Source organism: Ursus maritimus, unplaced genomic scaffold (genome assembly GCF_017311325.1).
Source record: "Ursus maritimus isolate PB19 unplaced genomic scaffold, ASM1731132v1 scaffold_17, whole genome shotgun sequence".
Classification (NCBI taxonomy): domain Eukaryota; kingdom Metazoa; phylum Chordata; class Mammalia; order Carnivora; family Ursidae; genus Ursus; species Ursus maritimus.
Window position 1 is genome coordinate 36,899,485 of NW_024424119.1, and position 22,670 is coordinate 36,922,154.

Here is a 22,670-nt window from a genome sequence, read left to right on the forward strand (position 1 = left end):
GGGGGTCCTCAGCTTAAGCAATAGACTGAGAAGCATGGAGAAGTATTTGTGAACATACCTGCGAGTAAGCAACCAGTGGAGTACAAAGAATCTGAGACTGGCGAGTCCACCCTTTCACTTTCGCCAGGATTATTTCTCCATCCATGTCAGATTGATGAGCTGAATACCACCAACTCCAGGTGTCAGAGGCTCTTTCCCAAGCACTGTTGAAATGTGCTTCACGGTACTCCCACTTGGGAGTTGAGCTCCGTCTGCCGGGGCTGCACAGATATCGTTGCTATTGAAGATAGCCATAATGTGGGCTTGTTTTCTTCATTCAAAATGTGCAGTTCCTTTAACCAACTTTCTCTTCCTTGGATTCTTCCTCCCCAACCACTCACCTTACCACTTCCTTGTCTACCACAAGGCCATCTTCCCCTGTGCACCAAAGGCTCCAGCCTCAGCTTTGGACCTTTTCACCTCTTTCAGGTGCCCACATTCACTCTCCAGACACATCTTCTCTTATGTAAGCTGCCCATATTACATAAAAATTCAGTGTAGCCATTGGTGCCTAGGAGACAGATGGATGTATTCATAAAAGTTTCACCCCACTGAAGATCAAATTTCTCCACAGAAATGAGACTAAGTTTACCACCTGATTCATTCAACACTAGTAATTTTATTTCAAAATATAAATATTTCACATTTACAAAGAAGTTACATTAGAAGTTCGTTAAAGCTAAGAAGCATCTGTGTGAGAATAAAGAATGTGTACTGTCGGATTTGAATATACTTTTTTGCTTTCAAACCATCTCTACTTTGCCTGAGAATGCAGAGGATATCTTTTCCAAAAGTTACAGAAGCAATTACAACTATATATCCAAGCTTGGTTTCCGAATCAAATGATACTTGAAATATACTCCAGTCACCCAAACAAGTGGCACTGCAAAAGACAGAAGAAGGGTTTTCTTTGGGAAAGCTATAATGAGAGTTACCTTCTGGGTCACTGTAATAAAAAAGAAATAGGATTTGATAACAAGCCAAAATGATGTTACTTTAAGATTCATTTCCACACCTTTCATTGTAAGATATAAAGCCAGAAGAAAAATAAGAAACAAGGTATGGAGTAAAGAACTCTGGACTTGGAGTCAGAAGTTCTGCCACTGAATTCTGGCTCCATCATTTTGTGGTATAAACTTAAGGGAAATATCACAAAAAAACCTTCCCAAGCCTCCAGTGCCTCATCCGATAATACTTAACACCTGCCTATCTCACAGGGTTGTTACGAAAAGTCTGAAAACTATCAAGTGACATACAAAAGCATTATTAAAATGTAATATCAATAATATCACCACTGTATTTGCACATTAATAGACCCTTGAAAAACTTGAAAAACTAAACACAAATACTGTTTTACACACCATAGGTGGAAAAGAATCTCTATACTTTACGTATAGCTCTGAACGGCAAATAGGTTTTCTTTCTGGTATCTCACTAAACTTTGAGATTTATTATCGTTTATGTGATACTATGGTAATAGATTTACCATTCAGAATTTCCATTAAGGATGTCTCCTAAAAGAGCTGTAAACTTACTTGAGAGGCCTCTTTCCCAAAGGACCAGTAGTCCTTGGAGAAGCTCTGCTAAAAGGGGGGGGGGGGGGGGGAGTTGCAGTTTAAGGTCAAATAAGTGTAGTAAACACAATGTCTCCCTTCATAAATTCACAATATATAACAGCATGCTAAAAACTCTTAGAAGTCTTACAGAAAGAAAACAAACTCAGCATTCCTCAATTTTAACTGACCATGGAGTCCCCTCCCCCATGCACACTTTTGTCTCTTATAACATCTAATAACATCCCTTGGAACTACTGCTATAAGGAACACATTTTTCCAAAAGCTGCTCAACTATAAGGGAAAGGGAAGAGACGTAGAACAATGGGCTAAGAAGAAGAAAAAAAAAAGAACCATATTCCACTCAGAATTCTGTTACTAATTGACTGTGTGTGTGTTAGAAAAGCCACTTTAATCTATGGATTTGTTTTCTCCCCTAGAAAACGACAGGATCACCTAATTATACAAGGCCCATTCTAGCATAGAATTTCTATGACTAGTAGAGAGATCATCTTGATTTACAATTCTCTTGATTAAACTATCAAAAAAAAAAAAAAACCACCAGCTCAGTGGTTTCAGTTAGCACATTTTTTGTAGGTCCTTAATAAATTAATGAATATATTTTGATGGCAAATGTGTAAGGACAAAAATTAAAAAAAAAAAGTTGCTCAGCTGGAACTAACACTTGGAAGTATACTGCCTGAGGCTATCTCCAATATGAAATGCCTACTGTAATACTCTTTTAAGGGTCTTAGAAGACCCCTACAGGAAACTGCCAGTCAGGACTAGAGTATGGGAAGTTCTGAAGGTTTTTTTCCTATAAACCCTGAGGTTGAGAGCCCTGGAGAGCTCACCTGTCTTTTGCTCTAATCTAACTCTTCATGGCCTGAATTTCTGAGTATCTCTTGCCCAGTAGTGGCACATCCTGAAGCACTTCGTACAACCAGTGTGGGAACTAGGGGTATGAGTAGGGTCACAAAGGGTATTTAAAACCAAAGTTAGCCAGAGGACCTCATCTGCAAGCCCTTTAGCAGTTCTTTAACTGGAATAAACAGCTGCTGTTTCCAAAGGCTCTGAGTTTGTTTAAATATAGCATGCCTCCAGAACACTTCTTGGGTAATCCTCTCCTTGTCAAGAGTCCATCCACAGCAGTCTCACAAATCACAGGAAAATTCTGCCAGCTAACTACCTCTAATGGAAGAGCGTTAGGAATCCTCACAAGTTTAAACCTAAGTAAGACTTGTATCTCAGGCAGTGTGACAGATCACTTCCAGGAACACAGAATGTGACAGGAATTTTGAAACTGAAGAAGGATTTACAGGACATGAAGTTTATGCTAAAAACGCTATACCTTATTCTCAGACGAAAGACGAGCACATCTGTGTGGAGACTTTCATCTTCTCCCGTTCCCCCATTCAGTTTACAACTGAAATAGTGAATGTGAACTTAAAACTAATCTTTAATAAAGCTATAGAAATGTAAGACCTTGTGATAGGGTTTCTGGTATACATTTTTACTAAAGCTACTTCATCAATGCACTGTCTGTTCCTAGGGAAACGTACTCTTTCTGGGACAAATCCTCACTGAGAATCTGGGGGCAAAGCCATTCTGTGACCTGAGCTTGAGACTCCTAGCTCTCCATACCACGTGATCTCTGTGCCCTGTGAAAATTCCGTAAAGCCTCTTCACTGTCTGAGGGGCTAGGTTTCTCTGGTTGAGGGCTCCTCCCCCAGCTGGTTGGCCTTTGGAGTCTGTCTCCGGTTGCTGGAACACCAGTGCCGTTCCGGTCTCCTGATGAGGATTGTGTGTAGGACTGATTTTTTAGGGGATATTGCATCACTGCCCATTTTGGGAGTCCCCAACTATTCTCTTAGTGCTCCAAGTTCGTCTCCCAGAACCTGGTATTTATACTAATAATTATGACCGGCAACAGCCATACATTAGCTGGAGTTTAGTTTTTTGCAGTATCACTTTATACAGCTAAAAACACTTTGGAGGTACATAATTTGTATATGCACACTAAACTCACTGTGTATAATACTTGCCTCTTATGAATATGTGCCAATTATAGCTATAAACTTATGGGTATACAATTAACAAAAACAAATCTGATTTCTTTTTTAACCCTTTTAATGCAAAATTCATCATTTTAGCAAGCACTTGATCTGGCTAAGATTTACAGTGGGAGAAGGCCTTCCCAGGAGCTCTCCCCTACAGCACCCTGTGCAGCAGTTGGCATGGAAACCAGAGATGGCCAACCCTCAATGACTGTGTTACTGAACAAGTGACTAACAACTGACTAAAGAAAAAAAGGAGTCGGTTAGCGGCCAAATGGAACACTTGGTGCAATATCAGATTATAATTGTAGAAGGACAGTAAAACAAGAGATCTGCATGTAGTCTACTGTATAAACAGTCAAAACCCTCACGGTCGCCTCTTTCTTACATGGAGTTAATTTCTTAAGTAATATCAGAATGAATTTAAGCTGATTATCACTGACTATGAGACAATGGTTTAGAAAAAAAAAATGATTTCTACTTTTAAACATTTTCCAAAGGGAAGCCTTTGATATTCAGGAACGCTTTCTCCTCCATATTCCCCTGGGTATGGAGAAAGAGCCCGATGATTGTTTTCTACAGTGGGAAGGGCACCAAGCTAAGAGCTGGATTCTAGTCCCAGCCTTTCATTAACTGTAGGACAAGCACTGGGAAAACTGCATAAGGGGTTGGAAGAAATGCTACAGCCCAGCAGAGTTTGCAGACTGTGAAGTCAGGAAGATCTTACTAAATTTCTCTGAACTTTAGTTTTCCTGTCTGTATGAAAGTGTTACAAAATAACAGCTGTATAAAAGCTGCCGGAAAGTGACTGTGAAAGAAAATGCACAGAATGACTTTGAAAAATGCAAAGCGCTATGCTGGTTATTGTGATGTCTGGGAGACTTAGAAAGTCATAATTCAACACGCCTTCGTCTAGAGTCTTATGTTCAAGGCACTGCTAAGTGATGGAAAAATACTGCCTAAATGTAACATTCTACTGCTAATAAGTAACTAATTGGCAGAATTCCAAATAAGCAAACAGGGATACATTTAACAACTCAGAGAACTGCGACTCCTGAGATTTTTCACTTAAAGCATTTGGAAAGAAAAACTGAACCACAACATGACTTCTGTCCTATTGTTACCATGAACAGCAGCTTACTAAGTTTTTTACTTCAAAGTGGTCAACCAAGTTTTAAGAATTTGGCAACAGTGTAATGGCAGATGGAGGGAGCAGAAAGGGGAGGAAGAGCTTGTTTTTCTGTGTCTCCTGTGGTTGCAACATACAACTAGGTGACCTTCAAATAAGCCACCTGCCTTACATTTACGGAGGGGAGTAGGTAGAAGGGTAGAAGGGTAGAAGACTCCTTTTCCTGCTCAAGCAACTACATATTCAAAAGTGAAAAACCCTCTTCATCAAAAAGTGAAGGTCATAAAAAAGTTGAAGAACAGATTTCTTAAACCAGGAGAAAATTACACTGTGAATACTTTTAACAGCAGGTAGTTCAGAACTCTTAAAATAACTTTATAAATACATATTATAATAATATAGATAACCAAAGTGGGAAATCGCGAGCCATGGTACCAGTGTATAAACTGAAACTTTTCAAGCCATCTTACAACAGGTAAGTGAGCAAACCACAATTCTAAGCTCTAAAGCTGTGCTTTAGAAGGCAAAGCAACCCACAGCAAGTTCTCTCTTGTCCAGGCATTCTGTATGGAAGGCAGGGAGGGTTCTGCTTCTTTCCCGGGCTCTGCTTGCTAGGCACAGATGAAAGGACAGAAGGCCACAGCTGAGCTGAACTCACTATCAAGTGAACCTTCTACAGAAATCACTGTGGTGCAAACCATGTCAGTCTACTGAAGATTTCAGATCATCAGAAATATCCTGGAAAGTCCTGTAAGAAGAAAAGAGAGAATGATTAGTTCTACTTTTGGAAAAGGGTGGGGGTGTTGGTGGATAAAGCCAAAGAAATACTTTTTAAAAAAGAAAAGCAAAACAGTGTCCAAACAATAATTAATTGCCATAGAACAATATCTTATTTTTATAGCTGGAGAGCCTTGACAAGGTTATACAGTCACTATATATTGTTAATACTTTCACTGAGTATTGTTTTAAAGTCTGCTAGTTGTCTCTGTCTTTGGTAATAAGAACTCCATTTTTTTTTGCTGGGTCCATTGTCTCCCATCCAAGACGATCTCCTCGGACTCCCCTGAAACCACATATGACCGACCACGTGACTAAGTAGTATCTGGTCTGGATGGAGGTGTCTGCTGCGTATCTGAGGTGCCTGCCTTAGCACTGTAATAGCTAGCTCGCCACTGCTACATGATTTATGTGCCCGAGCTAGGAGGATGTGACCCAGTCAGCTCTGTATCTGTGGTGGCCAGGTCAGAGTTTATTGATGATAAGCTCAAGATCCCATCTTACCCAAAAAGACCTCATACCAAGCTGGCAGAACAGGATGTAGGGAGACTGGGCATGAATGTGGAACAGTCATATGAGCCCTAGACTGCCTACTTCTGGCTTCTTTTGCCCAAGAAATAAACCTCTAGCTTATTTAAGTCACTGTTATTTTGAGTTCCGTTGATGGTGCGGTTTTTTTTTTCGTTTTGGGGGCTTGTTTTCTGTTTATATACAATCTATCCTAAATGATAAAGAGACAAAGCACACATGTATTACCCTTTCAGACAGAAGTTACACTGCTCCTTTATAGCAGTATCACCAATTAGGAACTCAGAAAAATAGTTAAGCTTAAAATGTTTGCATTTTTCAAAGCAATTCTAAAGTCTTCAAGTTATATTAACCTGTAGCCACATCACTATACTATGTTGTATCTTCTAAATTTTTTTTATCAATCAAATAAAGCCCATTTTATTTTCAAACCTATAACCAAGGGTTGGTTACTGTACACAGATGACTCAAGTTTTTCATTACAAACAGACCTAAAGTGAGTATAAGGGAAGTATTCCAAAAATTAAGAAAACAACTCAGCTGTAGACACAAAAGGTGACAAAAAGTTGTCATTAAGTACAAATCACCTAAAACTTCATAAAGCAAATAATCTGTATGTCAGGTGCAATTCCACACTCATGGCACCTGTCTTACCCCTTCTGCCTTATTCCTTTGTCTTCTCAATTTTCCCATCACACTACGAGGCAGGTTAGCTGGGTGGGAACAGAGGTAAATTAAAGACTAACCTTTTAGCACAATGTCAGAAGTACTTCAGAATCAAGAGGGCACAGGTAGAAAGTTACAGAAAAGAGATTACACTCAAGAACACTGCCTTATTTCAAGGCTGCCTCCCTGGCAGGGGGCCCTAGCCTCTGGACCTCTGACGCACGCCTCTAACCAGCACAGCTCTACCTCCAAAGGAATAGCTCTGAAGAATGGATAAGCTTCCTGGCTATGGCTTTGAAAAGGTGTACATGTGACATGGCCAAACCCACCATGCGGAATATATGCTGATAGGAGAAAGAATTGGAATGAATTTTGTTTCCTTTAATATTTTTAAATTCTGAAAGAAATCCCCCAAAACGAAGATTTACATACTCCCAGGTTTTATGCGTGCTACTATCTATATATCAAATCAGGGTTTCTAATTGGCAGCACCATTGACATTTTTGTTCATGATAAGAAATTTAGCAGTATCCCTGCCTCTATCTGCTGGAGTTGTGACAATGAGAATGTCTCCACACTACCAAGTATCTACTGAGGGGAGCAAAACTCACCCCCACCCAGAACCATTACCCTAGCTGTCTGTCTATTTATTTATGTATCTATTTTTCAGTCTCACCTAAATTTGTCTTCTTAGATTTGTGTACAGGCAAAGTTGGCTACAAGCTGTGGGATGCCCTGGAAAATATTTAAAACCAATAACCAAAAACTGGCCAATATTAAAAAGTATTTCCCAATACACAACAGGTTTCTAAATTCATCCTTTGACATCTTTTCACATTTCTAAGATACCTGCAAGTTTGAATCTCTAATCAGTTCCTCTAAACTATGAATGAAAATTTCTGCCTCAGGGCAAACATGCATGAAATGAGATTAAGACTGTGGTTGGCCTGGTGACTGCTTTCTGTTGACAAGTAAGCTTAGCTGTCACCTTGAAATTCATACCTACTATTCAATTCTGCCCCCAGGCCAAGAAAGCCTCCAAAAGGACCCAGAAAAAAAGGAAAACAAAGTGAAGCAAGCTGAGAAAACAGTTACTAACAATTTTCCAACTCAACATTTTACCTTCTCTAGATGTTTAGAGCAGCGATGGCAGGGTGTATGTGAGAGTGTGTGTGTGTGTGTGTGTGTGTGTGTGTGTAAGCCTACAGAAGTAACACTGATCTTTTTTTTTTTTTTTAAGATTTTCACTTATTTATTTTAGAGAGAGTGACTGTGTTCACAGGGGGTGGTGCGAGGGAGAGGGAGAGAATGCTGAAGCTGACTCCCCCGATTGCGGAGCCCCACACGGGGCTCAATCACAGGACCCTGAGATCATGACCCGAGCTGAGTCGAGATCAAGAGTCAGCTGCTCAACCAACTGAGCTACCTTGGCACCCCAGATCTTCAACACTGATCTGCAACAAATGTCTATCTCCTGGAAAACAAACCCCTAACCTAGTGATACAGAAATAATTTATATCTGTCCTCACGGAGAAGCACTGAGCTCACTGATCAGCAGGGCTCATAAGTCCTGGCCTCTCTCGAATAGGAAGAAACAAAGGGATAATACTGCATTGACAATATTTCTAGAAATGGTAAACGTCCTACCTCAGTCATCTAAATTATGTATGTATGTATGTATGTATGTGTATATGTATGTATGTATGAATGAATGAATGAATGAATGAATAAATAAATAAAACAGTATTCTTTTTCCAAACCGTAAGGATTAATATATGCTAAGAACTACAGTGGTAGAATCTCTCACTAAGAGCAAGAAAAGCAGAACAGGACCACATGTGGTTGGAGGGACAGAGGCTGCTATTAACATTTTACAGTTCCTTTAATGGCAACGGGGAATGTGCAGTGTGATTTCTCATTTACAATCCCCGCTCTGAATTCTGAATCTTTCTCCCCATAAATTTTCAGTAAGATTTTTAAAAATTCATTTATGTAAATGTTTAAACATTTTCTGATTTAACAGCTCAAGAGCTGTTGACTCCTTGCCTCCTAGAGATACAGAATAAGCTCTGGACATTTAAAAATAAAAACCTTTCCCTGATTAATTTAATGTAGTTGGCTTGGCACAGCTGAGTGTGTATTTCCGAACCCTCACCTCGCACACAGATGCACAACCTTGTGACAGAGCCCATGTCATCACTATGAGGCACATTCCCTCCTTCCCGACAACTCTGGAATACAGCTCGAAGGCTGGGGCTTACTATGTCCCATCTTCTTTTATCAGCCTCAAGGTGATATTGCAAAAATCTTTTTGTCTGAACTGTTCTTGGTTTCACTAATCTATTAGTTCATCAAATGTTTACTGAACATTTTCTATGTGCTGGACACCATACTAGAAATGGTAAAAGAGTAGTAAACAGATGAGACCTAGTTCCTACTTTCACAAAGCTCACCAACTACTGGGAAAGACAATTAATTAAAACTACACAGTTATAATGTGTATTAAGTTCCAATAGGATAAGTGGAAGATGCTGTGGTTCGGGGGACCACATGGCAGGCACATCTCACCTAGCCCAGAGAGTTCTGGCAATGCTTCTCAGAAGAAGAGTACTTTGAGGACAGGCCACAGCACCAGCCTTGCCTGGAAAGGGTGCGGTATTCTTTATAAAGAGGGAAAACATGTGCAAAAATGACAATGACTTCAGGGAACTACAATATGGCTAGAAAATTAAACATAGGCAGGCAGCAAAAAGAGAGAAAAAGAGAGAGATAAGAGTCTGCAGATATAGACAGAAAGCAGGCGTGAAGTCTGAGGGGTCAGCTTAAACTTCCCACCTCCAGCTCTCTCTCTTCTCCCTTAGTCCAAACAGGCATGACAGGGAGTGCACTCCAGCTGAAATTCTGAAGGTTAATGTAAAGGTCTGCAGCAGTGGTGAGGTTTTTTGGGAGAACACCTCCTATCTCATTTTGCAAAGACAAAAACAAAAAACAAAAAAGAACTTCGTGCTCTATAAAGTTGGAGCATGAAACCTTAGGTTAATTACTAAACAATTTCTTTTGTAACAAAGCACTCACTTTTGATTTAACTTTGGGTATTAAATTATAAAAGATATTCCAAGTCTGGTTAAAAGGATGCTTCTCAAAAACAGAAGCGAGCTCCTGATAACTCCTCCTAGTGAAAGATCAAGCTGAGTTCCTAAAGGACTACAGTTGTCGTTCTCGGTACGGGCAAGATGTGACAGAGGGCAGAGGAAAACCTTAATACAGAGAACAACATTCCTAGAGGAGTCCCTGGGATATGTTGCTACTTGCTCCTTGCAGGTTTTGCTGACCTTTAATATTCAGAGATTGCTGCTCAATTTTTGGTAGGAGTGAAATAAGTACATCAAATCAAGTCTGAATATCCTGTCCGAAAGTCAAGAAAGTACTCTAAGATACATGACTGCAGGAGAGTCTCTGCCCTTCCCCACATCCCCCAGACATCCCCAGTGTTGAAAGAGAACAGAGGAAGTGATACACTCGGGTTACTGAATCGAGGCCAAAATAGTTGGGAGCCTTAAGCTGTGCTGTGTCCACAACATTCCCTCCCATCAAATACTGCAAACAGCACTATCAACAGTGATAATCAGAGAAGGAGGTGCTCCCTCCTTCGGTTTTCCTTAGGTGGATAGTTGCTCATCCCTCTGAAGACAGACGGTAGTTCACAGCAACAGTCTTGCAAATGTGTACTTGTAGCTACCAGCGCCTGCACCTGCAAACAGAAGGTACGTCTGCCTAATGAAATGCAACCATCCACCCTCTACTATCACACTGCAGCAAGCCTGGTGCATCTGAGGCCCTGAGAAAAAGCCCATATGGGAGCAGCTCAGACAGCAAGAGGAAATGTTTCAGGAAGAAATCATGCAGGGTCTTACAAGCCATGTCAAGGATTTTGATCTTCCTCCTAAAACCAACGGGAGGCCATTTTTGATAAGCCGGTATCATGATCAGATATGCCTGCATTTTGAAGAGAACATGTTAGCTGCAGTGCAGAGAAGGGACGAGAGAACTGTACAAGTGGAGGGCAGGAGACTAGTTAGAAGACTAAGACGACCACGGCAGTCCCGGTGAGAAATGCGCCAGCTGGGCCCAGCTCAGACCAGGGCCGTGGCACTGGAGATTCGGAGGAAGAGAGCTGAGGCCAAACGGGCAGCACGTGGTGAGGACGGTGAACAAGGAGGTGGGAGGTAGTAAGAATGACTACAAACTGGCCCCTGGAAGTGGAGCGTAACATCCCCTGAGGCAACAGGAGAACGTCTGCTCTTGTGGAAGGGAACAGAATGGCTCAAGAAGAAAAAGAAAGATCATTAATTGAAATGCACCAGCTCTCCTGCCTTTTAGCTGTGTGGCTATGGGCAAGGGAACCTCTCTAAGCCTTGATTCCCTCATCCACAAAACATGGAAACCTACAGTTCCTAACCCATACGCAAACACTGGACAGATCAAATAAAATAACACACGTGACGTTTTATCACAGAACTTCATCCCAATAAACGTCACCAGAGGTTGTGTTTGCTTAGACTTCCCACTGAAGGGGGAGGTACTGAACACACGCTTCCTTCAGGCACTCTCAAAACCCCATTAAAAATGCCAGTGAAAGTGTTTTTTTAAAGGCATAAACTTACTTGAAAAGGAGAGCGGGGAGAGAGAACCTACAAGGTTAAGAGCCATAAACTTCTAGAAGGTGGAAGGCAGATGGGACAACTGCTCTGACCCAGCATACCCTAAAAAGCTGATGCTAGGCCGGTAGTGGAAAAAGCCAGGAACAATTTGATTTCTTCAGCAAAATCCCCACGAGGCTCAGGAACTGGTGATAGCAAGGAAACTCTGGAGTGGGGTGAAGGTGGGGCTACATGCAGAAGGATTACTTTAATGTCTACTTAAAAAGCAGTAGGGCTCCGCTGCTCAATTGTCACCCACCTCCACCTGGCCAAGCAACTGCCCTGTCATCAGCAGAAAATTAAGAGTTTTTTCCCCCATGAAAGAAGGTAAAACAAAAAGTCTCTGGAGTAGGGGACAAGAGGCAGAGATGAGGGTGGGGGTACACACTGACACCGGGGGTTGCATGAATGCTTACATATTGAACGCCGTCTGTCCCTTTCCTTCCCTTGGCTCCCAAAATGCCAGTCCCTGCGCCACCAACTTCTAGGCAGGAGATTATTAAGATGTTTCTCGGAGGAGTTTACCAGCCGAAAAGGGGAACCAAAAAATGTTGACATCAAGGATTGCACAAGACAATGGCTCTGCCAGATTCTATCATGGTAACACACACAATAACCCACCCACAGCTCCTGAGTGAATGTCCCACTCTTAATAGGAACCAATACCCAAAAATATAGGATAAGTGATATTGTGATTATGTTGTGTTAATATGGCAAAGGTGAAGGGATTTCACAGATGTAATTAAGGCCCCTAATCAGGTGACTTTAAATTAATCAAAAGGAGAGCATACTGGGTGGACCAAGCCTAGTCAGGCAAGCCCTTTAAAAAGGGGTCTGAATGGTCAGAAACCGAAGTTAGAAAACTGCTCTCCTATTGGCCTTGAAGAAGCAAACAGCCATGTTACGAAACTGCCTCTGGAGAAGGGCCACCTCCAGGAGCTGCCAGCCTCGGTTCCCCAAGTGTAGGAAAGCTTAGAACAACAACAAAAGGCAAGCTTAGAACCCAACCTGCAGAGGAAACCCCAGCTCCAGCTGACATCTTGACTGCAGCCTTGTCAGACCCTAAGCAGAAGATCCAGCTAAACTGTGCCTGGACTCCCAGCCCGTGGAAACCTGGATGGAATAAATGCATGCTGTTTTAAAGCCACTAAGTCAGTGGTAATCTGTTACGCATCACAGAAAACTAGTAACTACCTGAATGCTAAAAAGGTAGATAAACCAGACTGAAAAAAAAAATGGGATAAAAATGGAAATTTCTGCGGAGGGGTTGGAAAATAAAGGTGAAGAAAGCACCCAGAAAATCAGAGCAAAAAATCAAAAATGGAAAAAGAGCAGAGAAAAGAAAATGAGTGACCAGTAAATGACACTCAACATCAAAATAAGTTTCTAAAAGGACGAGAAGGAAATCATAAACGAAATAATTCCAGAAAAATTTTAGAACTGTAGAATGTTAAGTTTCCAGTTTTAAAGGTCTTATCAAGTATCAATCAGAACAACAACAAAAAAAGTAAAACAAAGAAGATCCTATAGGTTTTCAAACAGTTAAAATATGAAGACTCAGGAATCAGAACAGCTTCAGACTTTTAACAAGCATGGAAGCCAGAAGACAATGAAGAACTAAAGTCTGAAGGTAAAAATTTTCAAATGTAAAATTCTCTACCCAGGGGCACCTGGGTGGCTCAGTTGGTTAAGCGCCTGCCTTTGGCTCAGGTTATGATCCTGGGGTCCTGGGATGGAGCCCCTTGTTGGGCTCCTTCCTTAGCGGGGAGTCAGCTTCTCCCTCTCCCTCTACCCCTTCTCCTGTTCATGGACTCATGCTCTCTCTCTCTCTCAAATAAATTAATAAAATCTTAAAAAAAAAAATGCTCTACCTAGGCAAGCTATTGATTAAGTATGACTTCAGAAAAAACCTCTTTAGACATGCATCATCCTGCCAAAATTCACTCCCCTTCTGCAATCTTTCCCAAAAATCTATAGGAGGCTGTGCACCACAAAAAGGGAATAAATCAAGAAAGAAAATGATATGGGGAATGATATAGGAAGAGAGAATTCCAACACAGAGTAGAGCTGAAGGAATGATCGCTAACAGCAGGCAAAAGGGCAACCAGCATCCAGTGCAGCAGATCAGAAGACTCTAGGAGAGCCTTCATCAGCAAGATAAACCCTGACAGAACTGAGCGTACTGAGCAAGACGAGATGTGAACACCCGGTGCATAGCTTGAGGCTAATCATAAGTACTCAGAAAACAAAGCCAACAAAACGCAGTATCTTTAGAACTCAAAGGAAAGCAAAAAGTTGTATAAAGTAAGGAAATACAGAATATACAAGAAGGCTCAAACAGAAATATAAGTTACAGAGTCCTAAGTGCCAAATACTGATCTAACCAATATCACAGCTTAATAGTGGGAGGTGGGTAGTAAAGAGCTAATTTCTCACCTTCCAACTGGGAAGTAAATAGATAATGCTTATTCATGGGAAAAAAAATCAAGAAATAAACATGCTATTTCAAGAAATGGAGGTAAAAATTAAATTAGAGTCAAAAAGTGGTTTCTCTCAGGGGCACCTGGGTGGCTCAGTCGGTTAAACGTATGCCTTTGGCTCAGGTTATGATCCCAGCGTCCTGGGATCAAGCCTCAGTGCAGCTTCTCCCTCTGCCCCTCTCCTGCTCATGCTCTCTCAAAAATAAATAAATAACTCAAAAAAAAAAAAAAAAAAAGTGGTTCCCGCAGAGCGGAAAAGGAGAAATGGGGGAAGGCAAAGGATAGTTTTCACAACAAGCTTTGTAGAAATTTTTGACCCTTTCAACTACATGCATACATAACTTTTAAGGAAAAAAAAAAAAGATGAATACTATCAAAGCCCTCACACTGTATTTTTTTTTTAAGATTTTATTTATTTATTTGACAGAGAGACAGCCAGCGAGAGAGGGAACACAAGCAGGGGGAGTGGGAGAGGAAGAAGCAGGCTCCCAGCGGAGGAGCCTGATGTGGGGCTCGATCCCAGAATGCTGGGATCACACCCTGAGCCGAAGGCAGACGCTTAACGACTGAGCCACCCAGGTGCCCCCTCACACTGTATTTTTAACCCCCATGCCACCTAATTAATAATATTCTACCTTCAGAGAAAGGGGAAAGGGGTCATCTGCCTGGAAGAATTCATATTAGTTAAAAACCAATTCCTGCTTTACTAACTTGGAAGCATTAGAAGTCTTTTTCTAAAATAAGAGCAAAATATCGATCAACCAATTTCCTTTTGGTTCCTTGTACAGATCCCCAAGGAGTAGGGTATCCAGTTATCAAGTGCTCTTTACTGCTTTCAAGTAACTGTTCACTGGTTTCTGAGGTACCCACATACTTGCCTTTAAGAGGCAAAGGCAGAAATCACAGGGTCACCTCCTTCAAAATGGTGAAGCTTTTGTTAAAACTACCTAAGTGCCTCTCCTTTTATTCTTTTTAAGGAAACAGATTTGTCCCTGCCATCAAGTTAAGTGCCTTGCATTAGCTACAACGGCCCTCTAACCAACTGGGTCTAACTCAGAAACTGTATTCGATCTGCTCTGAGTTAAAGGACCATGCCTTCTTCAGAAAGTACAACATTTACACAAAATAAGCAGAACCATGTTTCTAAAGAATTTTAAAGGAAAACATAAAATAGTTTCAGTAAATACATTTTCAGAATCAACTCATTAATGACTCCTCGATTATACTAGAAGACCCAATGCAGGAAAAATTATTTTCCAGTGGAGAATAGTAAGGACAACGTAGTATAGTCTCTGGAAAGTTACAATTCTTTATTCTGAGACTTCTTACTATTCCATTGTTAAAAGTCTGTCTTACCTTTCTGCTGTATTTCTGGTACAATCACAAAGGAAAACTGTTTAACCAGTGGTATCCACTCAAGTTAAACCCGATGTATACCCAGCCATTCCACCTCTTGGTATATACTCTAAGTACTCCTGTCCACCAGAAGGCATGTATACAAGAAATTGGCAAGTAGGAAGCGCCTGGGTGGCTCAGTCAGTTAAGTGTCTGCTTTCGGCTCAGGTCATGATCCCAGGCTCCTGGGACTGAGTCCCACATCAGGCTCCCTGCTCAGTGGGGAGCCCGCTTCTCCTTCTGCCCCTCCCCCTGCTTGTGCGTGCTCTCCCTCTCTCTCACCCCCTCTCACAAATAAATAAAATCTTAAAAAAAAATAAACTGGCAAGTATACAAACTGCATCATCAACACTGCAATGAATAAACTGTGGTATCCTCATGCACTGGAATACTAGGCAGCATGAGAAAAGGATGACTGGTCCATGCAACAATGTGGCTGGAGGTCACAGACAATGTTGAGCAGAAGAGCCTGACTCAGGAGTACTTACTGTAGGATTCCTATTAAGTGAAGTTCAGAATTAGGCAAAGCCAATCTAAGGTGACAGTGGTCAGATTATTAGTAGAGAAGGGGTCTGACAGAGAAGGTGTATGGGGAAGGCTTCTAGAGTAATGGAAATACTCTCTACCTTAATATAGGTGATGCCTCCATGGGCATATTTATATTAAAAAATCCATCTAGTTGTATATTTAAGATGTGCATCTCAGCCCATAGAAGATAAATCTCAATAAAAAGCTTTGTAGGGGCGCCTGGGTGGCACAGCAGTTAAGCGTCTGCCTTCAGCTCAGGGCGTGATCCCGGCGTTATGGGATCGAGCCCCACATCAGGCTCCTCTGCTATGAGCCTGCTTCTTCCTCTTCCACTCCCCCTGCTTGTGTTCCCTCTCTCGCTGGCTGTCTCTATCTCTGTCGAATAAATAAATAAAATCTTTAAAAAAAAAAAAAAAAAGCTTTGTAAAATTTTGACACTATCACAGAAAAATTTTTAATTGTAATTCATATTACATTATAACTTATTTTATGAACTGTTTGTGACAGCAGATGACAGCAATATTGAACTGTCTGTCCTTGCAAAATAAGTCATAACTCCATACTGGTGCACTCAAAATTTTTTCCCCCAACTTTTTATTTTGAAAAAGTATAAAACTATAGAAAAAACTGAAAGACTAGTGCAATTAACAACGATGTCATTCACCTAGACTCACCAATTGTTAGTATGTTGCTATAGTCACTTTCCCCCTCTATTAGTTTTGGCTGAACTATTTTGGAAAGCAAGTTGCAGATATCTTGACATCTTACCCCTAAAGCATATTGTGCTATACAACCACAGTATTATTATCATGCCTAGGAAATTTAACACTGATATAAAAATATTATTTAATAAATAGCCCACATTCAGATTTCTCCGACTATTCCATAAATGTTCTTTATCGATTCTCCCCACTCCTAATCCAGGACCTCCCATTGATTCCTGCACTGCATTTGATTGACCTATTTCTTGACTCCCCTTTAATCTGGTACACCATGTCCCCAAGTGGTTCTTTAAATGTTTTATTTATTTTTGGTCTTTCATGATATGAACAATCCTGTCTAAATTTAATTTTTAAATTTTCCTGGTATCTGAAACCCAAACATCTACAAACAAATGGTTTGTTTACTTAGAGTCTTCTACAATCTTTCGCAGAGCGTGCACACCGAAATACCTGTATCCTGACAGACTATTCACGTAAAAAAATAAAGGCACGGGATAGTTCAGTTTCACACACAGTTCATGATCATTCTGCTTTAACTCACCGCTGAGTCTGAGCAGGCCACGGGGTCTGGTTTGGCGTGGGCACTGAATTCGTGGGACTCACTAGCATGGCACTATAGATATTGGAAGCGACCACGAGTATGCAGAGAAGTATGGGCCCAATGATTGCTCCTTCCAGGCCTAAGTAGTACGCCCCGCCAGCCACTGCCAAGCCTGTCAAGTAAGGATGCCCACCTCTGGAAGAAAGAGCATACAGATTAGCTCCTGGCTTTTAACAAACACAAACCTTAAAGTAAATCTGAAACACATCTCTAACATAATGTTCATTCCTAACACACCAGGCCTTTGATTGCATGACCAGCTTTCTTTAGAGTACCTCAGTGCAGATAACTGAACGTCGGTTATAAAAATACTGAGATGCAAACATTTTCTTACCTATGTAACACATACAACATCTGCCTTTTTATAAGGTCTGGCAATGGAGGGAGTGAAGTCATACTGTTAACAGATATCCTACATCCATTACATGGCTGCCTGACCTAGGTTAGTGTTGGCTGAGGACTGGTTACACAAGTCACATGTTAAGTTTACTTCCATCAAGGATAGTTAAGCAGGCACAATTTAGCATGTAACTCAAATAATTACGCTTTTTATAAGGCAATACACTAGCATCCATGTTATTCATAGGTTAGATTTGTGGCAACCTCCTAAAGTAGTTTTTAAACACAGGTAATGATAAAAGGCCTCATGGGGAAACTATCCGTCACAAAGCCCGAGATTTCTATCTCACAGGAGAGTCATAATTGCCCTCCAGCTTATCACAGAATCACTTACATAACCCGAATATGGTAAGAGGTTACAGCAGCACGGCACAGTGATAACAATAACAAATGACCACTAACGTAAGAGCGATGGGGAGAGAAGGTATGTTCTATTTCTAGGTTTCAAACACAGGTGACTGGAACAATTTACTGAGGGACAAGTAACTCTGGAATAATGTTCTGTACTATGTTACAGTTCAATAAGTAATATTTAAGGGGTGCCTGGATGGCTCAGTCAGTTAATCGGCTGCCTTTGGCCCAGGTCATGATCCCAGGGTCCTGGGATGGAGATCAGGCTCCCTGCTCAGCAGGCAATCTGCTTCTCCCTCCCCTCTGCTGCTCTCCCTGCTTATGTGCTCTCCCTGCTTATGTGCTCTCTCTCCCTCTGTAAAATAAACTCTTTAGAAAAAAGAAAAGTAATATTTAAGGTGACCTAGTCTTTAGGAAACCAATATATTATATTCATAATCTATCTTCCTCATTCAAAAAAAAAAAAAAACAATTTAGGGCAGTATTCCACATGTCTATGCTATGTAAGTAAGCTTTTTCCCTAAATAATACACTTTTAAAAAATTTCTATCAAAAATGCTTAAAGCTTTAAAAAAAAGAGTGGAAGCTTTTAAATAAATGCTTCATTTATTAAAAAATCAAACAATTTACACAAAATCATTTCCTAATGCTGGCTTAATAAGGTAGTATTTTATTATTAAGATAAAATCAAATATAAATCTTAAATTCTAGCTAAAAACGTCAATAAAAAATTTAAAGTTTAGAAAAATGAGAACATTTAATGATAAGTCATATAACTACTCTATTTAAATTTCAACTACTCTATTTAAATTTCAGCACTAGTTAACCACATTCTCATGTTCTCCTTTTGTCTTTAATTTTCTCTCTCAAGTTTTAGACATAAAAGGTTCCCTACGGCCTGTGTATGGATTTGCTTGTTTCTTTCTGCTCTGGAACTTTGGGGCTTCAGAGTAGTTATACATCATTTGTTTTCTACTTCAACTAACTGGAGCGAAAACAAGGTGGAATATAATTTGTCCCTTTATGTTTTCAAATTAACTTAAGGGCATTCTTCCTATGAACTTAGCCCTTGTCTACACTTACTGTGATGAGCTTTACTTAAAAAATTTTAATATATTTACTATTATGATAGTTTCAGTAGGCATATTCTGAATTTGAGTAACTGGTGAAAATTCAGCATTTGCCTACATCCTAGATTCTAATAAGCAATGTGAATCTGTATACTTGACTAAATAAGAACTGGCTTGATTTACTTAATGCAATTTCTAAAAGAGATACCAAAATCTATAAAAAGAGGTATTTATTTATTTTATTACATGGCCAAAGCTTGGATTCTGCCTTAAATTTAACCTGTACTCAATGTAGAACCACACCTATAATATCTTAAGTAAAGAGAGCTCTGCTTATCAGACATTAACTTGATGAGATTTGGTTTCACACGGAAAATCTCAGACCTACAACTTCATGTTTTTCTCCAAAAGCAAAGAAGTTCTAAAAATAACCACTATCTCATTACTGTACTTTAAATGTTTTATGTACATCTAGTAAGATTTCTTTCCTAGCTTAAATATCACTAAAACAGAAGATCATTCACACTTTTGTGTTAACACAATGTCTCATATATTATAAATACTGAGACAACAGAATAGCATGCCATGCAATCAGTATTAATTATATTACATTAAAATCTGATTGTATCAGTGGGATCACAAAAGACTACTTCCCTGAAAAATCCTACCCTACCATCTGTCCCTTTTCCCATCCTCAAAAGGGAAAACAAACAAAATAAAACAACCTTCCTCTAACAAGGCCACATGAATCCCTGGATATGATTCACCAGAAACCTGAGAAGTTGTGCGGATACTTACCCTGATATATCCGAATAGATGGCAGTGTCTACGAAGTATGTTGGCAAGAGATGAAAAACCAACAGCAAGATGGCTCTGCACCCTAAGCCTTGAGTAAGCCACAGGTCTAGAACTGCAGGGACTGCTGCCCAGTATGTCCCCAGAAATGGCACCGCTCCTAGGATTGCTGCTAACGCTAAGATTAAAAGAAAAGCAACTTTACATCACCAATAAAACAATAACAAAAGAGCAGAACCTAAGCACTAGCTCCTCCTCCTTAAACAATTACATCAACACAAGTTAAATACAAATTCAAATTTCAGGTGCATGATAATGCCCCGTTGAACTGAATTTGCTAAATGAAGGTCTGATATATCTCAAAAGCAATGCTCAAAATCTCTCTAAAGTATGTGTGTACTTCCTTTTTTTCCCCATGAATCTCTTCTTAAGCCACAAAATTCTAGTGTCCCGCAGCTGTTATTTTGAATCAATGGTTAGTTAACACACAGTCCTATGATGCAACAGTAAAGCATTGGTCAAATCTGTACGGAGTCCAAAGCTGAATTAGAAATCAGTTTCTAAACCTCAGAGATGAATGTATACTCTTCACTTGTATCTTTCTAATAAAAAGGAAATGTAATTTAAGAAAAAAAAAACCGAAACCCTGCCTGTTGAAGGACCTGACTTCAAGCTCATCCCCTTCCAGAGCAGTGTGTTCACTCTCTCTCATACGTGGATTCTCATTCTGGTCCTACCAGCTACGTGACCTTGGAAAATGCCTGGTTTCTCATCTCTCCAACAGGAATACCACCCACCCTGCCTGCCTCACAAGGTTGTTAAGAAACCACCACCGCCCTGTGCTGTCAGGCTGCTTGCAGTCAGAGGGTAGCTTAGAGGACAGTGAAGTAGGGAGGAACATCAATGAACTTGCGAATGTAAAGAAGAAAGGGAGTGTGGACAAAAGGGGAAACAGTGGTGGTAGAGGGTCAATGTGGAAGGCAGATATATTTGGGAAGACAAGCAGCCACAGAAATAAAGGAAGGAAAAGTGGAAGGAGAGGAGCAGAGATAATGTAAAGGAAAAAGTAAAGGGTGGTTTTGAACCATCCTGGTGCTTACAGAATGAGTGTATTATCAGAATAGATCCTAAGGGGTATGGACACAGCTTATGTGCCCTCAAAGACATTTGTCTTGCCCCTGTGACAGTATCCTTCAAGGGACAAAGCTATTTGACCAACTCATTGCTCCCTGTCAATAGGTTCAATACAAACATTTACTGAGAGCCAAGTACGTACTAGGTGTTGTGCTAAGTGCTAGGACATTCACTCGTTTAACAAATACTTATGCACACTGTTTTCTAAGTGCTGGGTATCGTTTGAGCTACTGGGAATACAGCATAAATACACATTACAAATCATACTTCTCCTATTCTGAACTAAATTAGATCTCAAAATCTAGTATTTTAAGCTCGAAGAAGATGACATTTCCCAATGTATGGAAAACGGCTTAATTTTCCTTAAACAGAGGACAGTGGAAGTAATGATACTATTGTTACCTGATGGTATGAAGACAATATTGATGCCAAATATGGTATGAGTCAGCCACGTGTACAATCCGTAGAAGCCAGCCATTTTGAGGGAAGCATCAAACACCCCTCTAGAATGCCCAAAGATAAAAGGGAAAGTAAATAAACACAGCATCACATTGTGATTCAGAAAAATCAGTATTTCCAGGCCTCTGGCTTCAAGCTTACTAAATTTCTCTAATGAAAAAACAACTGAAATATAACACCTTAAAATAGCCTATTTGCTGAAATAATTCATCCACTTTTCACTTCTAAAGCCATCTTTCACCGCCAAAATAAATGGAAAAAAAATTAAGCATGACTACCTTATTTCTGAGGACACAGTTAAATTTTAAGAGCTACAGGCTATGGCCAGTCCTCCCCTTCGGAAAGAACACGCACAGGATAATATAACTTGCACTTCGTGGGTCTTCTCTTATTAACAAAATTCTCCCGCTTTCCTTCAACTCTGCAACCAAGCCTACAAAGAAACTGCTACAAATACTGTTTAAAAATGCAGGTCATTGGGAGAGAATTTATGAAAAAAAAAAAAAAAAAACTCTTAGTACCTCCCAAGTAAAATCAGAGAGGAAAATAAAAAAGGATAAAAACAGACCCACATAGCTGGTGACTAATAGGAATGAAGTACATGAAAATCTGCAATGTCAGGTGCTTCAGCTTTGGTTTTCAGTTGGAAGATTAAGGCACTATTGTGTTAAGGAGGAGAAATTAGGAACTGCTCAGAGAGAGCACAAAGGCAGCAAACCTTAAGTTTCCCAAAGGTATCATAAAATTACAAAACCCAGGATTCTGAGGGGCACAGGGGAAGCAAGGGCATATACTCACGAGAGAAGGAAAAGCTGTCATTAAAAAATCAGAGGCCGTGGCAGCAAAGGGGACACTGGACACACAAAAGGAAACACTGAGCTTTTCCAAAGCATCCCAAGAGATAGACTGCAGGAGCTAAGACAAGCTCCAGAACCTAGGGATTTGGTCATTTACTGGGGTTCTGACACATGAACTTGGTGACACAGGGCTTCCCAAATTGTCAAACCTCCTTTGTCATCCTGACCAGCAGCTTTCACTGAAAAATGTGGAGCTGCCATGTGACCTCTGACAATAAAGATGCAGATTAAAGTGGTTATCAAAAAGGCTCAAAGGAAGGGGGAGAGCCCAGAGGAAACAGAAAATATCCAAACAGTAAATGAAGAGAGGACCTAGGGGAAAAGAGAAAGTAGCAGAGCTTCAGGATTTCAACCTGAGGGGGACAGAAGTGTCTCAAGGGCATGGAAAAGCCCCGAATGAGAGAGGACATGGAAGAAAGGGGAATATGTT

The 22,670-nt window shown here is 40.4% G+C and overlaps 1 protein-coding gene across 1 annotated transcript in view; it reads right to left on the reverse strand.

Annotated features, from left to right (window-relative positions):
- Positions 1-638: 638 nt before the first annotated feature.
- Positions 639-22,670, reverse strand: part of TMEM245 (transmembrane protein 245) — a 99,144-nt gene continuing 77,112 nt past the window's right edge. The window contains exons 14-17 of the mRNA XM_040631686.1: positions 21,327-21,427; positions 19,794-19,968; positions 17,116-17,310; positions 639-5,526 (exon numbers count right to left, since the gene is read on the reverse strand). Coding sequence (XP_040487620.1) covers positions 5,481-5,526; positions 17,116-17,310; positions 19,794-19,968; positions 21,327-21,427 — 517 coding nt within the window. The 3' untranslated portion in view covers positions 639-5,480. The remainder of the gene's footprint in view (positions 5,527-17,115; positions 17,311-19,793; positions 19,969-21,326; positions 21,428-22,670) is intronic.